The sequence below is a fragment of the Aulonocara stuartgranti genome (genome assembly GCF_965226115.1).
Source record: "Aulonocara stuartgranti genome assembly, chromosome: 2".
Lineage (NCBI taxonomy): Eukaryota > Metazoa > Chordata > Actinopteri > Cichliformes > Cichlidae > Aulonocara > Aulonocara stuartgranti.
The window spans coordinates 27262552-27281993 of record NC_138940.1 but is presented as its reverse complement, the minus strand read 5'-3'; the positions used below and the strand labels follow the sequence as shown (position 1 = coordinate 27281993).

The 19442-nt window shown below is 41.9% G+C and overlaps 1 protein-coding gene across 5 annotated transcripts in view; it reads left to right on the top strand.

Moving 5' to 3' along the window:
• The first annotated feature begins 307 nt into the window (after positions 1-307).
• gria3b (glutamate receptor, ionotropic, AMPA 3b) overlaps positions 308-19442 on the top strand; it is a 94833-nt gene continuing 75698 nt past the window's right edge. For 3 of the 5 annotated variants that reach the window (XR_014270817.1, XM_082502654.1, XM_082502653.1), the window contains exons 1-2: positions 944-1244; positions 1698-1856. Coding sequence is in view for 4 of the 5 variants with exons in the window: in XM_082502654.1 (XP_082358780.1) it covers positions 1166-1244; positions 1698-1856 (238 nt within the window). In the remaining variant the exon portion in view is untranslated. Of the gene's footprint in view, positions 353-942; positions 1245-1697; positions 1857-19442 lie in introns of those variants that run through there. The other 2 variants (XM_082502655.1, XM_082502656.1) reach the window with 2 other exon arrangements.

Genomic DNA, 19442 nt, shown 5'->3' with positions numbered 1-19442 from the left:
CGTGATGCTGCCTTTTAATGCAAAATAAAAATAATGGTAGAAAGTTAAACACAGAATGCACAGTCTGCCCTGTGTTAAAAGGAACTCAGTACATTGCAATATCAATAGCGGAAGCCCCAGTCATTTGGAATGCAATTAAAAACTCAATTTTCAAGGCGCTTTGGTGAGGGTGATAAATGGGCCAGTAATCCCTTAATTGTTCTCTCACAGAATCACAGGGGTGATAGATGTTTCAATAGAGGAGTACAACTTAAAGTAAATAACACGAGTTTGTTGATGGCTGTCTGATATTGGATTATCCCCAAGTTGTCAAAGAAAGCCGAATATGTATTTTGCATGTTTATATTTTCAGGTGAGGTCAATAGAAACACTGCAGTATGCATGTTTTTTGCTTTCTTTTAGACTTGTTTTTTAGACGTTTTCAGGACCACGGACAGTTCTGTTGGCTCTGCGTACCCAGGGCGCTCTGGGTGTCCTACAAGTATTTATCACACGTAGCCTTCAAAGTGTTGTTTTCTCGACAGTGGATCGATACAGTGATAGCGGAATTTCTTGCACACAAACTTTTTAGATATGCCACAAACGTGGAAACAGAAAAAACCCGCCGGTTGAATCATATGGTGCAAATCCAGCGTCTTCATCGAGCCTTGAAATGCAGCAACTACCACAGCTGGAAGCGGCCGGGCTGTACGGAATCATCGGCCACCTGAGATTGCAGTGTTTTTCTTTTTATTATTATTTTATTTTTTCTCCTTTAATTGATTCATCCCACAGCAGGCTAATATCGCAAGTGCTGCTCTTATAACTTGTCGTCGCTTGCGGGCTGAGGTTTTTTTTTTTTTTTTTTAAATTTAACATCAGATCAAGTTTGACCAACATTGGCGGATCCAATCGGAGTCCAGATCAGCTCCTTCTTTCCCCCACCACCCCCACCCCTCCTCCCTCTCTCCCTCTCTATCCTTCTTGCTCACTCGGTTCCCCCTCTCTTTCTTTAGTTGCAAAAAAATGCTCTGCAGCTGGGCAGCACCTCAATGAATGAATTGGTGCACTGTGAGCGACCATCATCTATCCGCTGGATTTTCTTTTGCGCCCGGCTTTCAATCCAGAACATATGAATTTTCTTAGGCAGAGCCTTTTAAGGAGTTGAACAGACAGGTCGGAGAAAATGGCACAGCGCGTGGTTTTCTTTCTACTGTGGCTCTTTGACCGCTCATTCGCTGGATTTCCCAATCAGATAAATATCGGTAAGTGTTTTGTTGTTACACGGCTGCAGATTTGTGATTTTTGTTTTTAACGGACATTTGAACTGCAAGATTGCGTTTTAAAGAGGATACGGCGCGCGGAGCTCTGCGCAATGATAAGAGACCAACTTGATTTCTCATATGTTGCAGGCTGAAATCCACTGAATTTAAAAAAAAAATACATTAAAGCCACTACTGACTGTGTCACTGTCATCTTTAGGGTTTTTATTAAACATAAGATATACGTGACACTGGCGGTTCATCTGCGTTGTCCGAAGAGTTACAGAGAAGCGCGCGGGTTAAAAAAAAATAAACATAAAAATTCGTATTCTTTTAAATAACAGCTGCGTGTTTTAAATCACTACACGGAGTTCTCCCTCACTCCTTAAAATGCCGGTCAGAGCTGGCGGTCGTGTGTGAGCGCTTTGTCTGATCTCGGGTTTTCATCTCTTCCAGGGGGACTGTTCATGCGTTCCACGGTGCAGGAGCACAGCGCGTTCAGGTTCGCTGTCCAACTCTACAACACCAACCAGAACACCACGGAAAAGCCTTTCCACCTCAACTACAATGTCGACAACCTCGAGTCGTCCAACAGCTTCTCGGTCACCCATGCCTGTAAGTCTGCTTTTTTTCTTTTTCTTTTTTTAATGTGTTTCTGTGCTCGAAAAGTGACCGCGATTATTCACGAGCTTATAGATGTTACAGCATCTGCAGGAGGAAACAAGACAAGTTCTTCTCACTTCACTGTGATTCTTAAAGTCACAGCGGGGAATAAAATTAGGACGTTTTCTCGCACAAATCTTTGTTCTAATAAAATCATGTTTTTTTTCTTTCAATATATCCTGAATTTTCTAGAAATTTCTCCAACATTTAAATGTGTCTTTCACATTTTTAACGACATCGGCTACAGTTAGGGAGCACGCAGTGTTAGTACATTTATGGCACTCCTGCATGAGTTTTACGTGAGCTGGTATGAATCCCACATTGTAAAAGAAGTTCCCTTGGCAACATGCAGTAAACATGCTGCCAGTTGCACAAACCAGGGGCTCAGCCCTGGAGGAGTTCACATCTGTAGTCCAATTTCATGGAGTTTATAGATTTTCAGCGTCTTTGTTATAGCAAGTAGTGTGAATGCCTTTAATTTCATCACACAAATGATGTTTTGTCTTATTATTTGGTTATCAGACTTCTCTTGTGCAACTGGTGTAACTTTGCTTAGTTGCTGATGTAGTAAATAACCTGTTTTTGTAATCCTTTTAGCTGCAGTTTCTTGAAATAAGCAGAAACACAGATTCAACACGAACAAAACTGGAAGAAACAGGCTCCGGAGAGCCATTTTGTTATGTCATTTCAGAGGAGGAGTTCAGTTTAGGCTGAATGGCTGACTTTGTGGGCACGCAGCTCTGTCTGGATGGTGAGGTTGTGTCCCTGTAACCCCTCTGTGGCACGCTCATAACGGCCCCTCTGACTCTCCCTGTGCCAGAGCGCCTCCGCCTGCTCCGTCCTCTGACTCCCCCCTGTGTTACAGTGCATCTCCCCCAGCATTGCAGAGTCAGCTCATTAGCACTCAGCCCTCATAGCACCTCACCGTGCTGTCATTGGGTGAAAGGGGAAAAAAATCCATAGCTCCCCAACCAACGCCAGCAAATGAGTTGGGCTCAGACCTGCAGAGGAGGTGGGTCTGAGCAGTGAGGGAGATGAAGCAGAGCATCCTATCACAGGCAGCAGAGCTGCAAGTGCCTTAACAAAGGCATCCATAAGAAACAATAAGCAAATGAGAGTGAATAAATAATAGATAGTGCCATGCAATTTCACGCGTGTTGAAGAGGAAGGGAAGCATAGGAGAGGAAGGCTTGATATCAGAATCTAATTAAATTTGGGGGCAGACAGAGTTTTAGCAAAAGGAAGGGGATCCTGTGGGAGACGTGACCCCATTTCCTGCTGCCGTGTCTCTGCGTCTCCATCAAGAGCACTGTCTCAACCCTGCCTTAAACTTCAGATGAGAAAACTCTAAACCTTTCATGATGCAAACAAAAAGATGGGCAATCATCAATGTCACAGTGTGGTGCTTTAAAATGCATGTTTGATAACTCGTTCTCTGGCAGAGTGCTTACCTGCTACATCATATTAAAAAAAAAAAAGTTGCGTGCTTAACACACAAAAAGTCTTCTTAATTGCAAAATCAATGCACGATCTGATGCCTTTGTCGAGCGAGTGCCCTGAGTCTCTTGTCAAGCTGAGCTCGCAAACCGCAGACAGCTCATGCTGAGCTCACAACAGTCCACAAGCACCTCCGATTGTCTCTACCGATGTACTGAACAAAGTAGAGATGACGGTTATTAAATATCACTTATCTGCTGACTTCTAGGCCTAAGAGATTTTGCCTCTAGTGATTGTGGAGCTCTTGTGCTCTGGGTTTTACTTTTGTCAGCACTGCTGTTTGTTCTGCAAGCTGTCACAATTATTTAGTGGACATTCAGATTCTCCTTTGTCATCAATAGCCCCATGTGAATGACTCAGACCTTTGTCAGCAGCAGCACACATCTACTCTATGAACAGATGCGGTTTTACAAAAGTAGGGTTCAGGGAGTGTTTTGAAACAAGCTCCAGTGCTTTGATTAAGATGAGATCTGGCTTCTTTTTGTTTTTCTCTGCAGTTTCACATTTGATATTGCTTTAGTGAGCGTTCCCTCTTTGGTCTGGGACAGCCAGTGCCAAAGCTCTCCACTCTGACTCATCATAAAGATCACGCCCCCTCATTTGCTGCGCATCCTTTAACACATAATGCAATACTGGGAGAGCAACTAGAAGGCGTGCACAAATTCAAATTAAACTTCAGTTTAGCTGCTGAGCCTTTCAGAAACCAAGCACAGAAATCCAAGAAAGCCTGCTCTTGTTTCGGAACCATTTCTTTCAAGCTGGTTTGAAGCTGTTAGCATGTGCTGTTAATTGAATTAGTGGCCATCAGAAAAGAAAAGAAAAAAACAATGCGTGGCTTCAATAATCCTCGAGGCTTTGCTTTGTACTTCAGCGACTCGGTGTGTGCTTTCGTGGCAAGACTGTTGTTGCTTTGAAGTGACATCAGAAATTGCGAAATGTGTAATTACCAGTGGAGGGATCCATAATAGCCATGGAAGCTAGGAGTCAGGAATACCCACAAAGAAGGCAGGAGTAGTTCAAAGCAAAGGGTACCAGTTTGAAGAAAGCACAGCAGACAGCATTAATGCTCCTGATGGTCACGGCTAGCCAACTTAATGGCACCACTATCCTTTTCTCTGCTGTTTACCCTTCTTCTTCTTCCTTTACCTGAGGCAGAGGGGGGAAAAACATCAAGCCCTCTCTGCCTCTCCTTGCCACGCTACTTATTAGATTACTCGCCTTGATTCCTGTTAAAGGCAAATTTTGCACTGGTTGGCTTTTGAATCTCATCTCGCTATTCCTCATTCCTCATTCTGTCATTAAGCTAATGGTGTGTGTCCCCTCTGCCAGCCTTTTTTTACATGGTCCTACCCTTCTTTTATTGAATCCTGCAGCTCCTTAAACCTTGTAGCAGATGCTTTTCTGACGCCACCGTTCACCCACCTTCTCCCGCCATTGTCAGCCACAGATAAAACCGTTTCACTCCGAGAGTGTGGAAAAGAACACTGGTAAAACTGGACATTTTGACTGCATTTGTCTTTTTTTCTAGTTACAAGAATAGGAAGAAGGACAAGAGAGTACCTGCAAGGTGCACAGTGTCACTGTAAAGAGAAAGAAGGCGAGAGGAAAGGGATAGTTTGAGATTTCAGGAAAAGCACGTTTGCTATAAATATCTAACAAATATCTTCAACACAGCTCTGCATGTTGCACATTGTGTATGTGTTGCACTCTGACTTGGTGTTAGATTGGATGTAATGCAAGACGATCTCTGGCGATCGTACGTGGGAATACTGTAAGCATCGGAACGTGCGAGAAGCCTATTAAGGCACATTTAATTTAATGGCCGCGAGGAAAAACTCCAGCAGATGCTTGTATTTACACCGAGGTGGGAATGTCAGCATCACTGATGAGCACCATCATGAGTACTCCAGAAAGCAATGCCTAATATTTGTCTAGACACTTCATTCGAAAAATCATCTTTACTAACCTTTACCTTTAACCTTTACATCTGCACATGTTGCTGAGAAACACCAACGGTCTCTTTACACCAGCGGCCTGCTCTGTGACCGAGCACATGTGACAAATGACATATGTTGCGGAGCACACACTGAAAGAGCCCTTACTAAATATTTTCATATACTTTAGCTTTTGGGGGTTTGTTGTGGAGGTGGTGTTGGTGGTGTGAATGGACGGTAAACAAAGCGACAGGGAGACATGTTTTTTTGCAGTGCTTGGTCTGAGAGAGACAGGGTATGGCCGAGAGAAGCTCCTCAGGTGATTGTAGAGGTGCCACGGTTCTTGTTCTCGCAGGCTGTAACTCAGTTTGAAAGGTGTGACGAGGGAAACATGGCAGCTGAAAGAGGGAGAGGGAAGCTGAGGGGGGGAGGAGGGATAGAGACAAAAGACTGCAGTGAGAAAAAGCAAGAGGAAAAAAGAATATAAGTAAGGATGTTTTTTAAGGTTGCTAAGTGTGTTTGTGTGTGTGTGAGTGTATAACCAAGGCAGAGAGAGGGAGAGCTCTTTAGGCTATGGAGGGGGGAGGTTGTACCAGGACATGCCATCATAGTCCAGCTGTGTTGAAAGCACAGATGGGGGTTTGTTTGTGGATGTACGAGCCATGTGCTTATACACGTTTGTGTATGCATGTATGTAGAGACGTGCAAACACCCTTAAACACTACAAGTCTGGTCTGGACCTTAATATTTGTTTCTGGGTAAATTTTAGTGTTTTGTGCCGAATGCCTCTTGACACACTTCATCATTCATCAAAAATAAAGGTCAGGGTCAAAATATGGTGGGCTTGCTCCATGATTTTGGTGCAAAAGAAGAGAATTTGAGAAAAGACATAGTTTTATTATATATGCAGACTACGACGTTTTGCAAAAATAAAAATAATCCCCCAAATTTAGCTAAAACATGTATTTCATAAGCACAGTGACTGTGCAAAATCCTCTGAGGCTAACATAAGCCACGCTACAGTGATGTGAATTTGAGGCCAGCAGGCCGGGGCTGTCTCAGAGGCCTGTTTGGATGGCTTGATATGGGCCTAAGTCAAATGAGTGCTACAGAAATGGCCACGGATGAGGTTACATGCTTGGAGAGCTGCAAAGCCTCTGGGAGGGGAGCAGGATGTCAGCAGAAGAGGGTGACTGACAGCCCTGTTTTCAAATAACACACTTAAAATGTAAATTTAAACAAAAAAAAACAAACCTGAGTTTAAAGATAGATGACAAGTTATCGAGTTAGGGATGCTCTGATCCGATAGTTATGTCAGCTATTTGTGTGAGACTGACTCAAACAACTGGACAACTGGAACATTGATGGCTGCAGTGTTCAGTTCAGTTCTGTGCTGCATCTTGCGTCAGCAGTGCACTCGCATAATTTAGCTACGAGCTCGTGATCTCGTTTCGATTGTGAACAGGGGTCAAGTGAGTGGATGAAAACAGAAAAACACCACTCATATCGCCATTAACATAACAAGCTCTCGTCAACTCGATTAGCAAAATACATTCGGTAACTAAGATGAAGTGATAGAGAAACCTGAAATTTGTTGTCTTGATGCCACTTTGAATCCCATATGGGGCTTAAATTATTTACCAATCCTGCGCTGCTTTATTGAAGATGATATCAACACTGCCCTCTGATGAACAAGAGGAGCTGGCTGACCAATCCTTGTTGATGGCGACTGTGTCCAATTAGGTCACAATTTGTAACATTTTTTAATGTGTTATTATCATTATTATCTTTTAAGAGCTACTTTGGAATCATAAGTAATTGTTAACACAAGTGCTACAGAAATAACTGCTAGTTTAGCAGCACACTGCATCTCATGCTTAATGTTACTGCTGATACAATTCTAATGAGTTATCCTGAATTTCTTGCCGTTTTCTTGAAATACTCCTGGCATGATTTCAGCCACTGCTACTGTTTGCCACAGTCATATGAGGCTTCCTGGTAAAGCCAACACAAAAAAAAGAGCTGGAAAAATTCCAAAGGCCAAATCTCCGAAGGGAACATTATTTTGACCTAATTTGCTGGTCATTAGATGCCCTTCGCTGTATTTTATTAAGTCGGGCGCATAGCTGAAACAGTAATGAGATTCAAAATACAAAAACACAGAACACACTCCAAGGCAGTTTCAACACAATGAATTTTTAATCAGAATTTCAAAAGATCTTCTTAAACCCAACCTGAGAAGAAGTGCTGCTGTCGGGGTGTTATTTGTCTTGGAATCAATGTAGCTGGCAGATGTTGTTTGTTAAAACAACAGATTTCCTCCCTTGCCACCGCGGTGGCTTCAAATCTCCATTTATCTTTCACAAACGCCGGGCATTTGGCCACTTTCAGCAGCTGTGAAGTCAGTGTAAGGAAAGAGTTTTTTGATTTTTGAAATCAGCATATCCTATGATTGCATCAAACATTTGTGTTGCTGCTTTTAAAGATTTCTCCAGCTTCTGACAGTCATCAGTCTTTATGGGTTTTTTTTTTCCAAAGTACTCAGACCATCTGGCGAGTGTTGGTGTCTTTGAATTGTCTATTGATTTCCTTTATGTATCTGCTCAGTTTTCTTGGGCAAATATCATAAATTGTAAGTGATAAGGGGGAAATGGTTATAGATGAAATGTCATGGCACACTGAAGATATCATTGTCAGCAGATGGCATTTGCTAAGATAGCCAAACAGAATGATTAGAATTTCCATTGTTTTAATGTGATAACTGATGCTTTTATATTGTGAGTGAGTCAGTGATTGTGGGCTTTGAAAAAACCAGCAAGACAGGCCCATCTCTGCTTCACACATCAGTTCACCACAACTCAAATAATGGTGTAGTTTCTGAACTATAAGTCGACAACGACAGGCCAAGTCTGCGTTCCTTTATTGAAGATGATATCAACGCTGCCCTCTGATGAACAAGAGAAGCTGGCTGACCACATAAAAGACGGCAATAAACACTGCAGGAACCACACAGGAGGAGACACGCAAAATCTTAGTGGTCCATTAAACAAATTCGCTGCTGTGAAGGAAACACTGTTCCCGACGAGGAATGGCGTCTAAATGCTGTGCATTTTAAGTCAAAACCAACAGGGAGAAAGCTACAGTTTTTTTGTTGTTGCTGTTGTTTTTTCTCTTTCTTTTCTTTTTTTTTCTTTTTTTTTTTTTACAAACGGCTTATATCAGGTGCATCGGGGATGTGTGTGCCAGCAGTCTAGCTCCGTGTGACGGCTGTTTTCCATTTTGTTAGCTCAGTGAGCAAAACTTCTCGAGGAGAGTGGGCAATGTTGTTTGTGGCAGAGATTATATTTCATTTCAAAATGTCATTTACCTGCATGGAGCAGATGTGAAAAGCCAAGGGAGGAGTAGATTAAAGAAAAGAAAAGGAGGCGCATTTTCAAACCTTGTCACTTGTAAAGATCTGTAACACTGTAGTCAGCATTTTTCTTTTTTTTGAAACTTTTATTCTCCCTCTCTGTCTTTCTCATTTCTATCTCCATGTCTTAACATATATTTAATCTCTTCCACAAAGCCCATTACAGTTATGTTCTTGCAGCTATTGCAGTCACACTCAGCTAGCTATTGGCTATTCACTAGACTCCCTGACAATACCCGTAATCACTGGATCAGTAATCCCCCTGCTTGAGCTGGAATAGCACATCCGCATCGTGCTTCATTGGAAGTTTCTGCATTGGTTTGGCTTCACCGAGTCTTAAGGGAAAGAAAGAGAACTCTCTGGTCTTCTTCAGAAGGAGCTGCGGACTGCATTGTCCTAACCAAGGTCAGACAGCGTTTGACTAAAATGCTTTTATGATCTTTCAAGAACCTCAAGAACCTCGTTCATTGACACCGTTGGTGCTGTCTAAACATACCAAAACACTTGGTTTAAACCATCAGCTTGTTTTGACGTTCCTCTGCATGTGTGTTGCACTCAGTTTTATTTGTGTATGTGTGTGCTAAAGACAATCTAAAATGAGGAGGACGTCACTGTTGTGTTGAATTCAAAACACCAACAGGGAGTGTCACGATGTACTCTCCCAATGAGTAAATATTGGATCACAGTGCGATGGGGCTTCCAGCTCTCCGTCTGCCGACTGAGCAGATTGATCCGCACGTTTCTGGCCTGTTTCAAAAGAGGCAGTCGCTAGCAGAGCCCTGCCAAAGCGGCATGTCTGTGCAGAAACAAGGGCTCCATCATAACTGATTGCTTGTGACAGTTCACAGTCGCTGGGCCACTGAAGCATCATAACCTTGTGAAACTAGTGGATGAGCACTCATACATGCTGAAGGAGAGGAGGAGGAGGAGGAGAAGGAAATAAAATTATTAGCATATTCCTTGCAGTGGTAGAAAAAAGAGAAAAAAATGCGAGTAACACTCACTGTGCCGTGAATGTGGTTAATATTAAACACATCTTACACAGTCAACAACATAATGCAGACCAACACCTTTGCAGATTTACAGCCAATTACGGCAACAGTTGCAGAACAAAACCGCTAGCAGTGTCAGAGAGAGAGGGGGGGGGGGGTCAGCTGGTGTGATGGAAGTGCTAATGACAATCAAACAAGAAGATCTTCTGGCAGGAGATGAGGAGCAAAATCTGCATGGCTGTGATCGCTTTAGTTGGATCGAATGCTGCCACCATTACAAAAAAAGCACCGATTTATTTCAGAGTGTTTAAATCTACACAAGCGCTGTGAGGAGAAGAATGAATAACAAAACAAGCGTGGGTACGATTCTTTGAATCTGTCCTGGGTAACTATAAAGCAGAGATTGGTGCTGATGAAGGTGGCTGTCCATCATTTTCTCCATCTTGTGTTGGGAAAACGCGCATCAGGCAAAAATGTTTAAAAGCAGCACGGCGGTGTGGTTGTGCTTTACATATTTCCTACTGGTATTCTCCCATCCTTAGAGCTCACTATACCCATGAGTGAGAATTAAGTGAACATGATGTGCTCTTTCAACCATGACCCTCCTCTCTTTCTCTCTCCAACAGTTAATTCGGAGAGTGCTGTTGTGTGGCTCTTGCCATTTCACACATGGATACGTAAAACCTGTGGGCGGTAGCTCCCAGGCCGCTGTCCATGTTAGTGTGTCCATGCATAACTGTGCTGTGAAATATTGAAGTGTTCTATCATTCTACCATCAACTATTCGGTAGCCGTCAGTGCCATTCCTTAATTGTTATTTTTCAACCCCACCCCCTCCCTCCATAAAAAAAAAATCCTGGTTGTGTGGCTTTATGTGGCGCAGTGTGGCCTGCAGATCAGGGAAGCAAACTTCATCTGGACCCATGACAGAGCTAATCCATCGCAGCTGCAGAATGAAAAGGCCGTTTGGAGTGAATCTATTCCAGAGGCCTGAATGGAAAGCTTCTCACAGAAGCCGGTGCCCTTTGCAGCCCTGACAGTGTTAGAATGTGATGAAAAAGGACATGAACGAGTTCAGTGGATTAGCCATGTTTGTGAAAGAAGGGAACAGTGGACGAGAGAGGCACAGTAGATGGAAAGATGAAGTGACCAGCAACGGTGTTAGCGCACGCTGGGTTGTGCACATGCAAGTGGTGTGAACTGGATTCTCAATCGCTGACACAGAAGCTCCCACTTGTACGCTGAAGTTGAGTGTTTGGAATATGCTGTCAGCTGATATGTGAGATTTTATACATCTCTGCGGATGAGCCGCACCCGCTTTCTAGCAGAACTGCGATGGCGGCGATTTGAGGAGGAGCCAAAAGTAGGACTTTTGAAATTAACTTTGTGTAAAGGAATGTACAATATGTTTAAAGGGTGGATGCCGAATAGCACCTTTCTATTTCTGCTGGAAATGGAGAGTAAGACTGAATAACATGTATTTCTCCAGTGTGTCAAGGGCGCGCATTTCTCATCAGGCTCGCTTTATGTGCCTTTGCTTTCTTCTCAGGACTTTGTTCATTCTATTTTCCTTCTGCCCATTGTAGTGCTGCTAGTGCTGCTACTGTACATGCACCATCACTAAGCTGTAAGGGGATAGACTTTGGGTCTTTTATGCGTAAAGAAGCTTAAGTTTGGAAATTGCTCTCATGTGGCCAAAGTTTGTGAAAAGTCAGTGAACATTTCACTCCCAATTTCTGCGGTTTGTCTCTGAGTAAAGCTTTTTAGCCCTAGGACACCATGTAAGTGAATGAAATATTTAGGATTAATGAAGCCTCTTGTTGCACGAGGGGTTAACCAAATCCTGCAATGGGGACTCAAATTCTGAATTTAATAAAATGTTATTATGAAATTTAGGTCAGAAAATTGTGGTATCAATCATTGTGTATTTAAAAGAATGATAAAGAGTTTTTAGTTGTAGTTTCAAGCCACCTGTGACATTAGCTATACCTAGAATAATTTTGTGAATGCTGATATCTTGGAGCTCAGCTGCATTGCTAAAAGTTGGTCCACTGGGCCAGTCAGTCAAGTGCCAACAAAACCGAGAGAAAGCAGAAATGAGCAACATGCAAAAACAGCTATCAAGGCTGTCCTTTGTTTGCAAAGCTGCTATTGCAAAAAAGTAAATGGGTTCTCAGCATCTCAGTAAAAAGGTGCAACCAGCTTTTTGGAGGTATGACCGAAAAGTGATCTGAGAAAAAAGCCTGACTTGAATTTGACTTGTATCCCTTCAAGGTAATCTCCTCAGGCAGCACTGCAGCGCTTTCAGCATTCCTGCTAGTTTCACACTGTCCTCTGATTATCTTTCTTGAACTGCTTCCATTTGATTTCATGATGGAATCCAAACATGCATTGAGAGCAAGCGTCATTTCTGCTTCAAACTGACCCAAACTTAATGCTGAGGAACATCACTGTTAGGCCGAGTTAGAGCTTTAGGTCTGACGCACAGTGTTGTTTGGCACTGCAGGTTTTTCCTTTTTTTAAAATCTATGCAGGGAGTTCATTCACCAGCTTCAGACTGTTCATTCGGAGTATTACTGAACCATCCTAAGATCTCCGTGTGAGTAAAAGCCAGCACAAGCTGTGGCTCGTGGCATCCTGAGCGCTCTCACAGCAGATGGTTTATTGGTCCACCGGTTTGAGCACCGAAACAATAAAACCTTTATGCAGGCACGTGTTTATAATTGCGTTGCATCACAACACCATCGATCGACTGCTGTAGTTTTATCTTGCTTGATATATGATTTCAACCACTTAACTGCACAAGATCTGATTTGTTATGCTATTTGTTTCATGAAGCCTCAGATCTTGTCATTGGGTGACATGTCTGGACAGCTAGAAAGAAGAAATTCTCACTTTGTGGTATTTTCAATTAAATACAGGGTTTAGGTGATTAGCAAACCACTGGATGTTTTTATATTTACCATTTCTGCAACATCCCTCTATTATTATAATAATTATTATAATTTTATTAACAAATAAGCTATTGATATTGACATATCCAGGACATGGACAAGATACATATAAGAACAACACAAACTGGAAAACAATCTACTATCCACCATGTTCCAACAATCATTGGAATAAGGGGATAGTAGAGATATAAGAAGACGTGTAGTGTGTATAATGTGGAAAGAACTGCTGTATAACTATATTCAGCCAGTGATCAAATAAAAGAAGGGACAAAATAAGCTAATAGTAACAGTAATAACAACAGTCTTTTTACATTCTTGCTTGATATACGATTTCAAATGCTCGGCTGCTCGAGGCTGCGTTTGTTGTAATATTTGTTTTAATGATGTCCCAGATGTTTTCACTGGGTGACAGGCATGGACACCTGTTGTCATCCAATTTGAGAAGAACTCAAAATAACTAATTTGTGGTATTTTCAGTTAAATATAAGATTTAAGAGATTAGCAAACCATTGAGTGTTTATTTATTTTCTGGAAGTTGGCCTGTTTGCGGGGTTTGTACACAGCCCTATATAAGCCTTATCCATTTATCTATGTCTCAAAAAATATAGCGGATAGTATTTTGCTTTCTCCAGTCTCTTAGTCTCATAAAATGAATCTATTACAGAGTGTCTTTGTCGGGATAAAAAGAGATATTTTAATACCTGTGGCTTATTATGACTTGATTACATTGTAGCATGGCGACTATATCAGGCAATATATCAGACTGCTATTAAGTCTTTTAATTGGTATGTGTGCCCAGCACATCCAGACAATGACGAGTCCACTGAGAATAAAAAATAGGAGGTCTTTTCATCAAATGAGAAAAGAGAACCTTCTTGCCCGCTATACGAAGTGGATCTCAAGTGAAGCCACTTACCAAAAATCTTTATTTGTATTTGTGGGGAAATTGGTTTTTAGAAAAGTGTGCATGCCGAGGCCCCAGAATATAAGGGGATTACAACTTATTCCCTTACATAGCTCTCCGTTTTCCATTTCAGCCTCTCCCCTACTTCCCCCTAGCTTTATCATTCAGGGACGGAGCACCATCTCAGGAAGGGCACTAATAAGATGAAAAGTGGTGTTGGACTCTACATACTTAACTATGCCGGCACCAAGGCTGAAAAGGAGAGGGAAGTCTTTAAGTGATGCCTTCAAGGTTAAACAACTGGTCCCATCTCCTGTCCTCATTGACTTATTCTATTATTCTTCACTGAAAGACAAAAGGCTCGGGGAGAATGGGCTCAGAGAGGTGCTGTTTTAAAATTCTCTGTACTCTGTAATCAAGCTTCACAATGGAAATCCTTCATGGCTCGACTTGGATTGTTCCACCGTCATAGGATATGGATTGCAATATGAAATTTGATTAGTGTCACCAGGGGCAAAGGCTTAGTTTACATGCACGGTAAGCAGACCTCGTGAGATTGGCAGATAGTCATCCCGTCTCAGTTTCCCTAGGCAGCACACTCTTGGCTTTGCAGGTGCATATAACTCTGACTGTACACAAAAAACAGGCATCCGAAATCCCCCTAAAGGATGGAAACAACCAGTCAGAAACATTAAAATCAGACGGTGTTCACTCTAACAGCAGCATGAGACTTTCAAGACTTCTTGCTGTTCAGTCTTGCAGATGAGGAAAAGAGAAAATGACAAACACACACTGGTTTGTGAGGCACAGACGGAACTGGGGTATACGTGAGGTCAGAGGGGGGAAAGGGAGCATTTTGACACTGATGGAAAACTATGTGTGCCTGCCAGATATCCACGAAGTTTACTCTTATTTTTCTTTTGTTTTTTTAACAATCCATCCAAATGATAGCAGGAACAGGAGAGGTTTGCGGCTGCCAGGTATTTTTCCCGCTGTGGTGAATAGAATTCAAAACAAGTCAGTTGGGTGCAGCACTCTATACCTGAAATATCACCACAAATCTTTACTCAGGCAAGCCCAGCTCTCCTGTAGTCAAGTCGAATAATTTAGAGGCATCTTCTTATCCCATTCCTTTAATCTCTTTGATGGAGCTAAGAGGTTTTTTCTTATGTCTTCTTTTCTTAAAGGCAGTCCTTAGGTGAGCTGTTTCCTGCAATTCAGCAGAGCCAATCTGCCCATTTTATCAGAGACTGCTCTCCCACAAAGAATGACCCTATAGGTCGATTGTGTGAGAAGCTTATTACAACCAGTAGTGTCAAAATTAAGCAAATTCTAGCAGCCGCTAGTCTGGAGATATACATTTTCCAGCATGTTTACTGTTGTGGACGGGTTTATTTCACCGTGTAGCTACTTAAGTTTCTAAAAGGGTCCCACATGTAAATCAAACCCCAGCGTTCTTGTTGAAAGTCAAGTGCTGGCACACCTTTGGCGGCTCGCCATCCCTGTAGTGCAGTCCACACCAGTCTTCTTCTACGATCATCCACCATTCTCTTCCTCCATATTCATTTGCGAGGAAGGGCATGCTTTAGTCCCGCAGTGCTGATTGGGAGGATTAGTGGTATGTGAGGGACTTTGTCACCAGCTTTCTGGGAAATCCAATTACAGAATATCATAAGCCTTACATGTTTCACACTTGGCTGAATCCTCCTTAAAAATGCACACCGGCAGCCTCAAAAGGGTCAGCGTTTAGCAGCTGTCCTCGCTCTGTACAGCGGTGACATCCTTCTGAAGGTGAAAGGAACGATCATCTTTGAAAGGATAAGACAAGTCCTGTAGCACTCCTCTTGCCTCTGCATTGCAGCAAATGGTAGACTACACAAGCCTGAGAGAGAGGGGATTGTTATTTGTTCAATGTAATGGGCCAGTATCTCAGAGCATGGCTGTCAAGGTGAAGCGAGGGCCAAGGGTTTAGTTCTGTTATCTGCTTCCACAGATAGTCCTTAATTGCATGTGTCAAGGAAATGACATGCAGTGGACAGGGCCAGGCAAAGTGAGATTTCTGCATGTATCGCTTGAGTGCTATCAAACTGATTTTCCCAGAGATGCTCGGCAACTTGTCCAATCGTCCAGCTCCGCCACTACAATGTTATCTGAACTTTAGAAATGTCCAGCGCATTAAACATAAGAACAGCACTCTCGTGCAACCTCCTGCTCCCATACTCTGCATCACAATGAGCAGATGGCATCGCCACAATAATAAAGACATCACCGCATGCGCAGGCCAGGTCCTCTGTGTACGCAGTGTATGTCTGTTTGACCCGCACGGTGCTTCTCAGCCCAGTGTGTTGTTCTGTGTTCAAAGAAAAGCATGATGGTAGGACCAGAAAATATCTGTCAGAAGGAGATGGAGTTGAGAGTCATTGAGTCCCTTGAGGTTTGTTCACCGGCCATGCTCACAAGTACAGGACTATATCACCAAGATGGCAGGTGGAGAGGAGAGGGAGCTGATGGGTGAAAGGCTGCAGAGAAAAACGAGGAAATATAGCAATAGTTAATGAACCTTAGTGATGCTACGTGCGTGGACTCCGGATTTAACCTGAGTGACTCCGGTCCCCTGGTCAGTTTCACAGCTCACTGTTTCATTCTGAGTCGCAGCAGTTGAAGCTTTAATGTGTCAGGCGTTATTAACGAAGGCACAAAGGCTTCGGATGCAGACCATAAACGGGACCTGAGCTCGACTTAGAAATGACGTTGGCTCAGTTCTTTTTAAAACATTATTTGACAGGGAGAAAACCCGATACCTGCTTTATCTGTGCCCAAATGATAAGCACCACTTTGAGTAAATAAGAATTAATCATTCATATTTTAAATGTATGAGTGATTTTTTTTTTTAGCATGGTTGTTGCAGTAACACCATATTAACATAATCAGTTTCATATAGTTGTCACAGAGTCCTATTTTTTAATATTAGTACTAGTACATTATTATTTTTTAGTATTAGTTTTCCTATTTAAAAATGCTTGAAATCAAAGCCATCACTTTCGTATTTAACTACTTTTATTTAATTAGATAAATTAGCCAATATTTGAAACAGTCATGTAAATGAACTGAGATACATTTCCTGATATTTTAATCCTGTGTCTGAGATAACAACACCGAACAGCTGGCTGTGTCTTGTTCGGACCTACTGTTTTTTAGGTCAGATATCATCCTTCTGTGAGAACGCTGTAATACAATACAAACGTTCTTTGCTAAGAAGTTGCACAACCAAGATTGCAGGCAGCCAGTCAGACATCACTTTGATAGATATAAATGCTTATTTGAACATTAAGGTTACTGGACAGTTGCCTTTTTGTGTGTGGCTGTTATTAAGGTGTCATACAAATAGGAAATCCACAGGGTTTTTACAGTTTGCAGTGGTGTACACTTTATAGATACAATAAAACGCACACAGCCATTTTCTGTCAGGAATTTGCCTTACGACGCACTTCGGTGCAGCTTAACGTGACGAAAGTGTGATATATGAATCTTTAAATGCCGTTTACAGAACAGTGCATGAACACACAGATTCCGATTAGGTTTGACAGTCAGTTTGTGACAGTTGCTTAAACGCTGTGTATAATTATACAGGAGACACAACACAAGAATGCGACAGGGAGCATCAGTTGGACAGTTTAATATGATTGCTTGAGAACAGCATTTTATTGTAATGTGAGCTCAATCTCAGTTCATTTCAATTCAATTTACAAAGCACAAGCACTTTGTCATGGTGGGAAGGAAAAACCCACTTTTAACATGAAGGAACCTCTAGTGGAACCAGGCTCAGAGAGGAGCTGCCGTCTGCCGTCGTGTGGCAAGAAAAGAAGAAAGAAAGCACAGGGAGACAGGAGACAAGTTATTGTCAGTAGTACTCCCTATCACTCTCAAATTAATTTATCATAATGCATCTTTGGCCGAACAATATTTGTTCAGATGAAGCCGTGGGATATGGTGATGACAGTGTTCAAAACAGTTTTCAAAACAATAATGGCAGCCTGTAGCATAAATGGCACTGTGACTCTGGCAGACGTTATAGGAGTCTGTCTGCTCGGACTACAAGACTTAAAAACAGTTTTTACCACCAAGCCATACGACACCTCAACCACAACACTTAAACACACACAACACAGTCCACAGGACGCACTCAGAAGCTACCTGCAGCTTCACAAGTACTCTGTTTAATCTGCACTGGTCACTCCACTTTATTGTTATTGATATTTATATTTAAAAGTGCAATACTGTAATTTTCTGCTGCTCATTCCTGTGCAATATCCCATCTGCCCTCCCGTCATATTTTCTTATTTAATCACTAGTGTACATATATTTATATTTATAGATACATATATATTTAGTCATCTTTTCTCTTTTACCATGTCTCTTTAATATTTTGCTCCTTACTATTTTTCTATTTTTTTTATTATTTTATTATATTTTATTATATTTTCTTCTACTGTATCATGCTGCTGAGTGACTGCTGCTCGTCAAACACATTTCATTGCAATGTTGACCCTGTGCTAACTTGCATATGACAAATAAAACTGAAAACTGAAACTGAAAACTGTGAGATCAGTTACGTTGAGACCATTTTGTTAACTGAGAGCTGTACGATATACATCTCTGTCAAGAGATGTATTCTAAAACACTTCTTCAGCTGAGAATCAGAGAGGAGAAACACACAGGTTCACTTGCTAGCAAGGGCAGCCACCAGAGCTCTCGTACAAGAGTGAGGGCTCAGGGACTCGCAGCTCTGAGACTACCCTGGTCTTTATTTTATACATCAGTGGGTGTTTGTTCCTTACATTGGAATGTGGATGTGTATATGTGTGTGTGTGTGTGTGGGTGTAGGTATGGAGTCAGTGTGTGACCCCATAACCGACTTCCCTAAACCTGCTGGTCTGGAAGTCCAACAGTTCATCTAAGCACTTAGACTAAAACTTGACATAGCTACGTTTATCCTACCATAAAACAATAAGACAAGGTACGACCTCTCCCATGCTCCCAGGATGTGGGTGTGAATGCCAGAGCACTCTGGAATGCACACAAAGCCTTTGCAGACTATTAAGGATCGCACATCCTATCACTACCATATGCAAACTTATATTATTAAAAGATTATACTGACTACTAAGTACAATTTTCTATTGACAATCTCTGAAGTTCTTTTAGCGAAAGGTATTTTTCCCAGTTATACCGACTAGCATGTTCACAGGTGGTAGACACCAAAAATCATTACTAGCAATAAACCAAATGTCACGAAAAAAGAACAAAACATACAAACTAGAATTGCACCCAGAGAGGCCAGTACTGGGACCTTATACTCATTTATTCAGACATAATAAAGAGCACCATGATGTAACACATGCTTACAATATGAAACAGCTAGTGTGCTTTTCAAAAGCCCTCTGTTGCACCACATGAGAGAAACTGTTCATTGGTGGTTTTGGAGTTATTTGTTCAAGTTTGTTATATATATTTATTATACTAAAAATATGTATATTTACATTATTTATTATGTCTTTTACCAAGGTGAAGGAAAATACTTTCCATACTGATTTTCATGTATATGTGTGTGTGTTTGCTTGTCTTCAAGACAGATCTCTAGGTGGGTGGGCTCAAGGGTAAGGGTGAAAAAGTATCCGTAGGCTGGGATCTTCATCCCTGTATCATCCATCATGCACTCCACCAGACTAACACTCACATACATGCTTCAGGACACATGTATAGCTGCTTCCTACACGGCAGAGGAGGTATATTTAGCAAAGGGGATTCCCAGCGTTCCTCTTTACATTCAGCGTATCCTTGAGAATT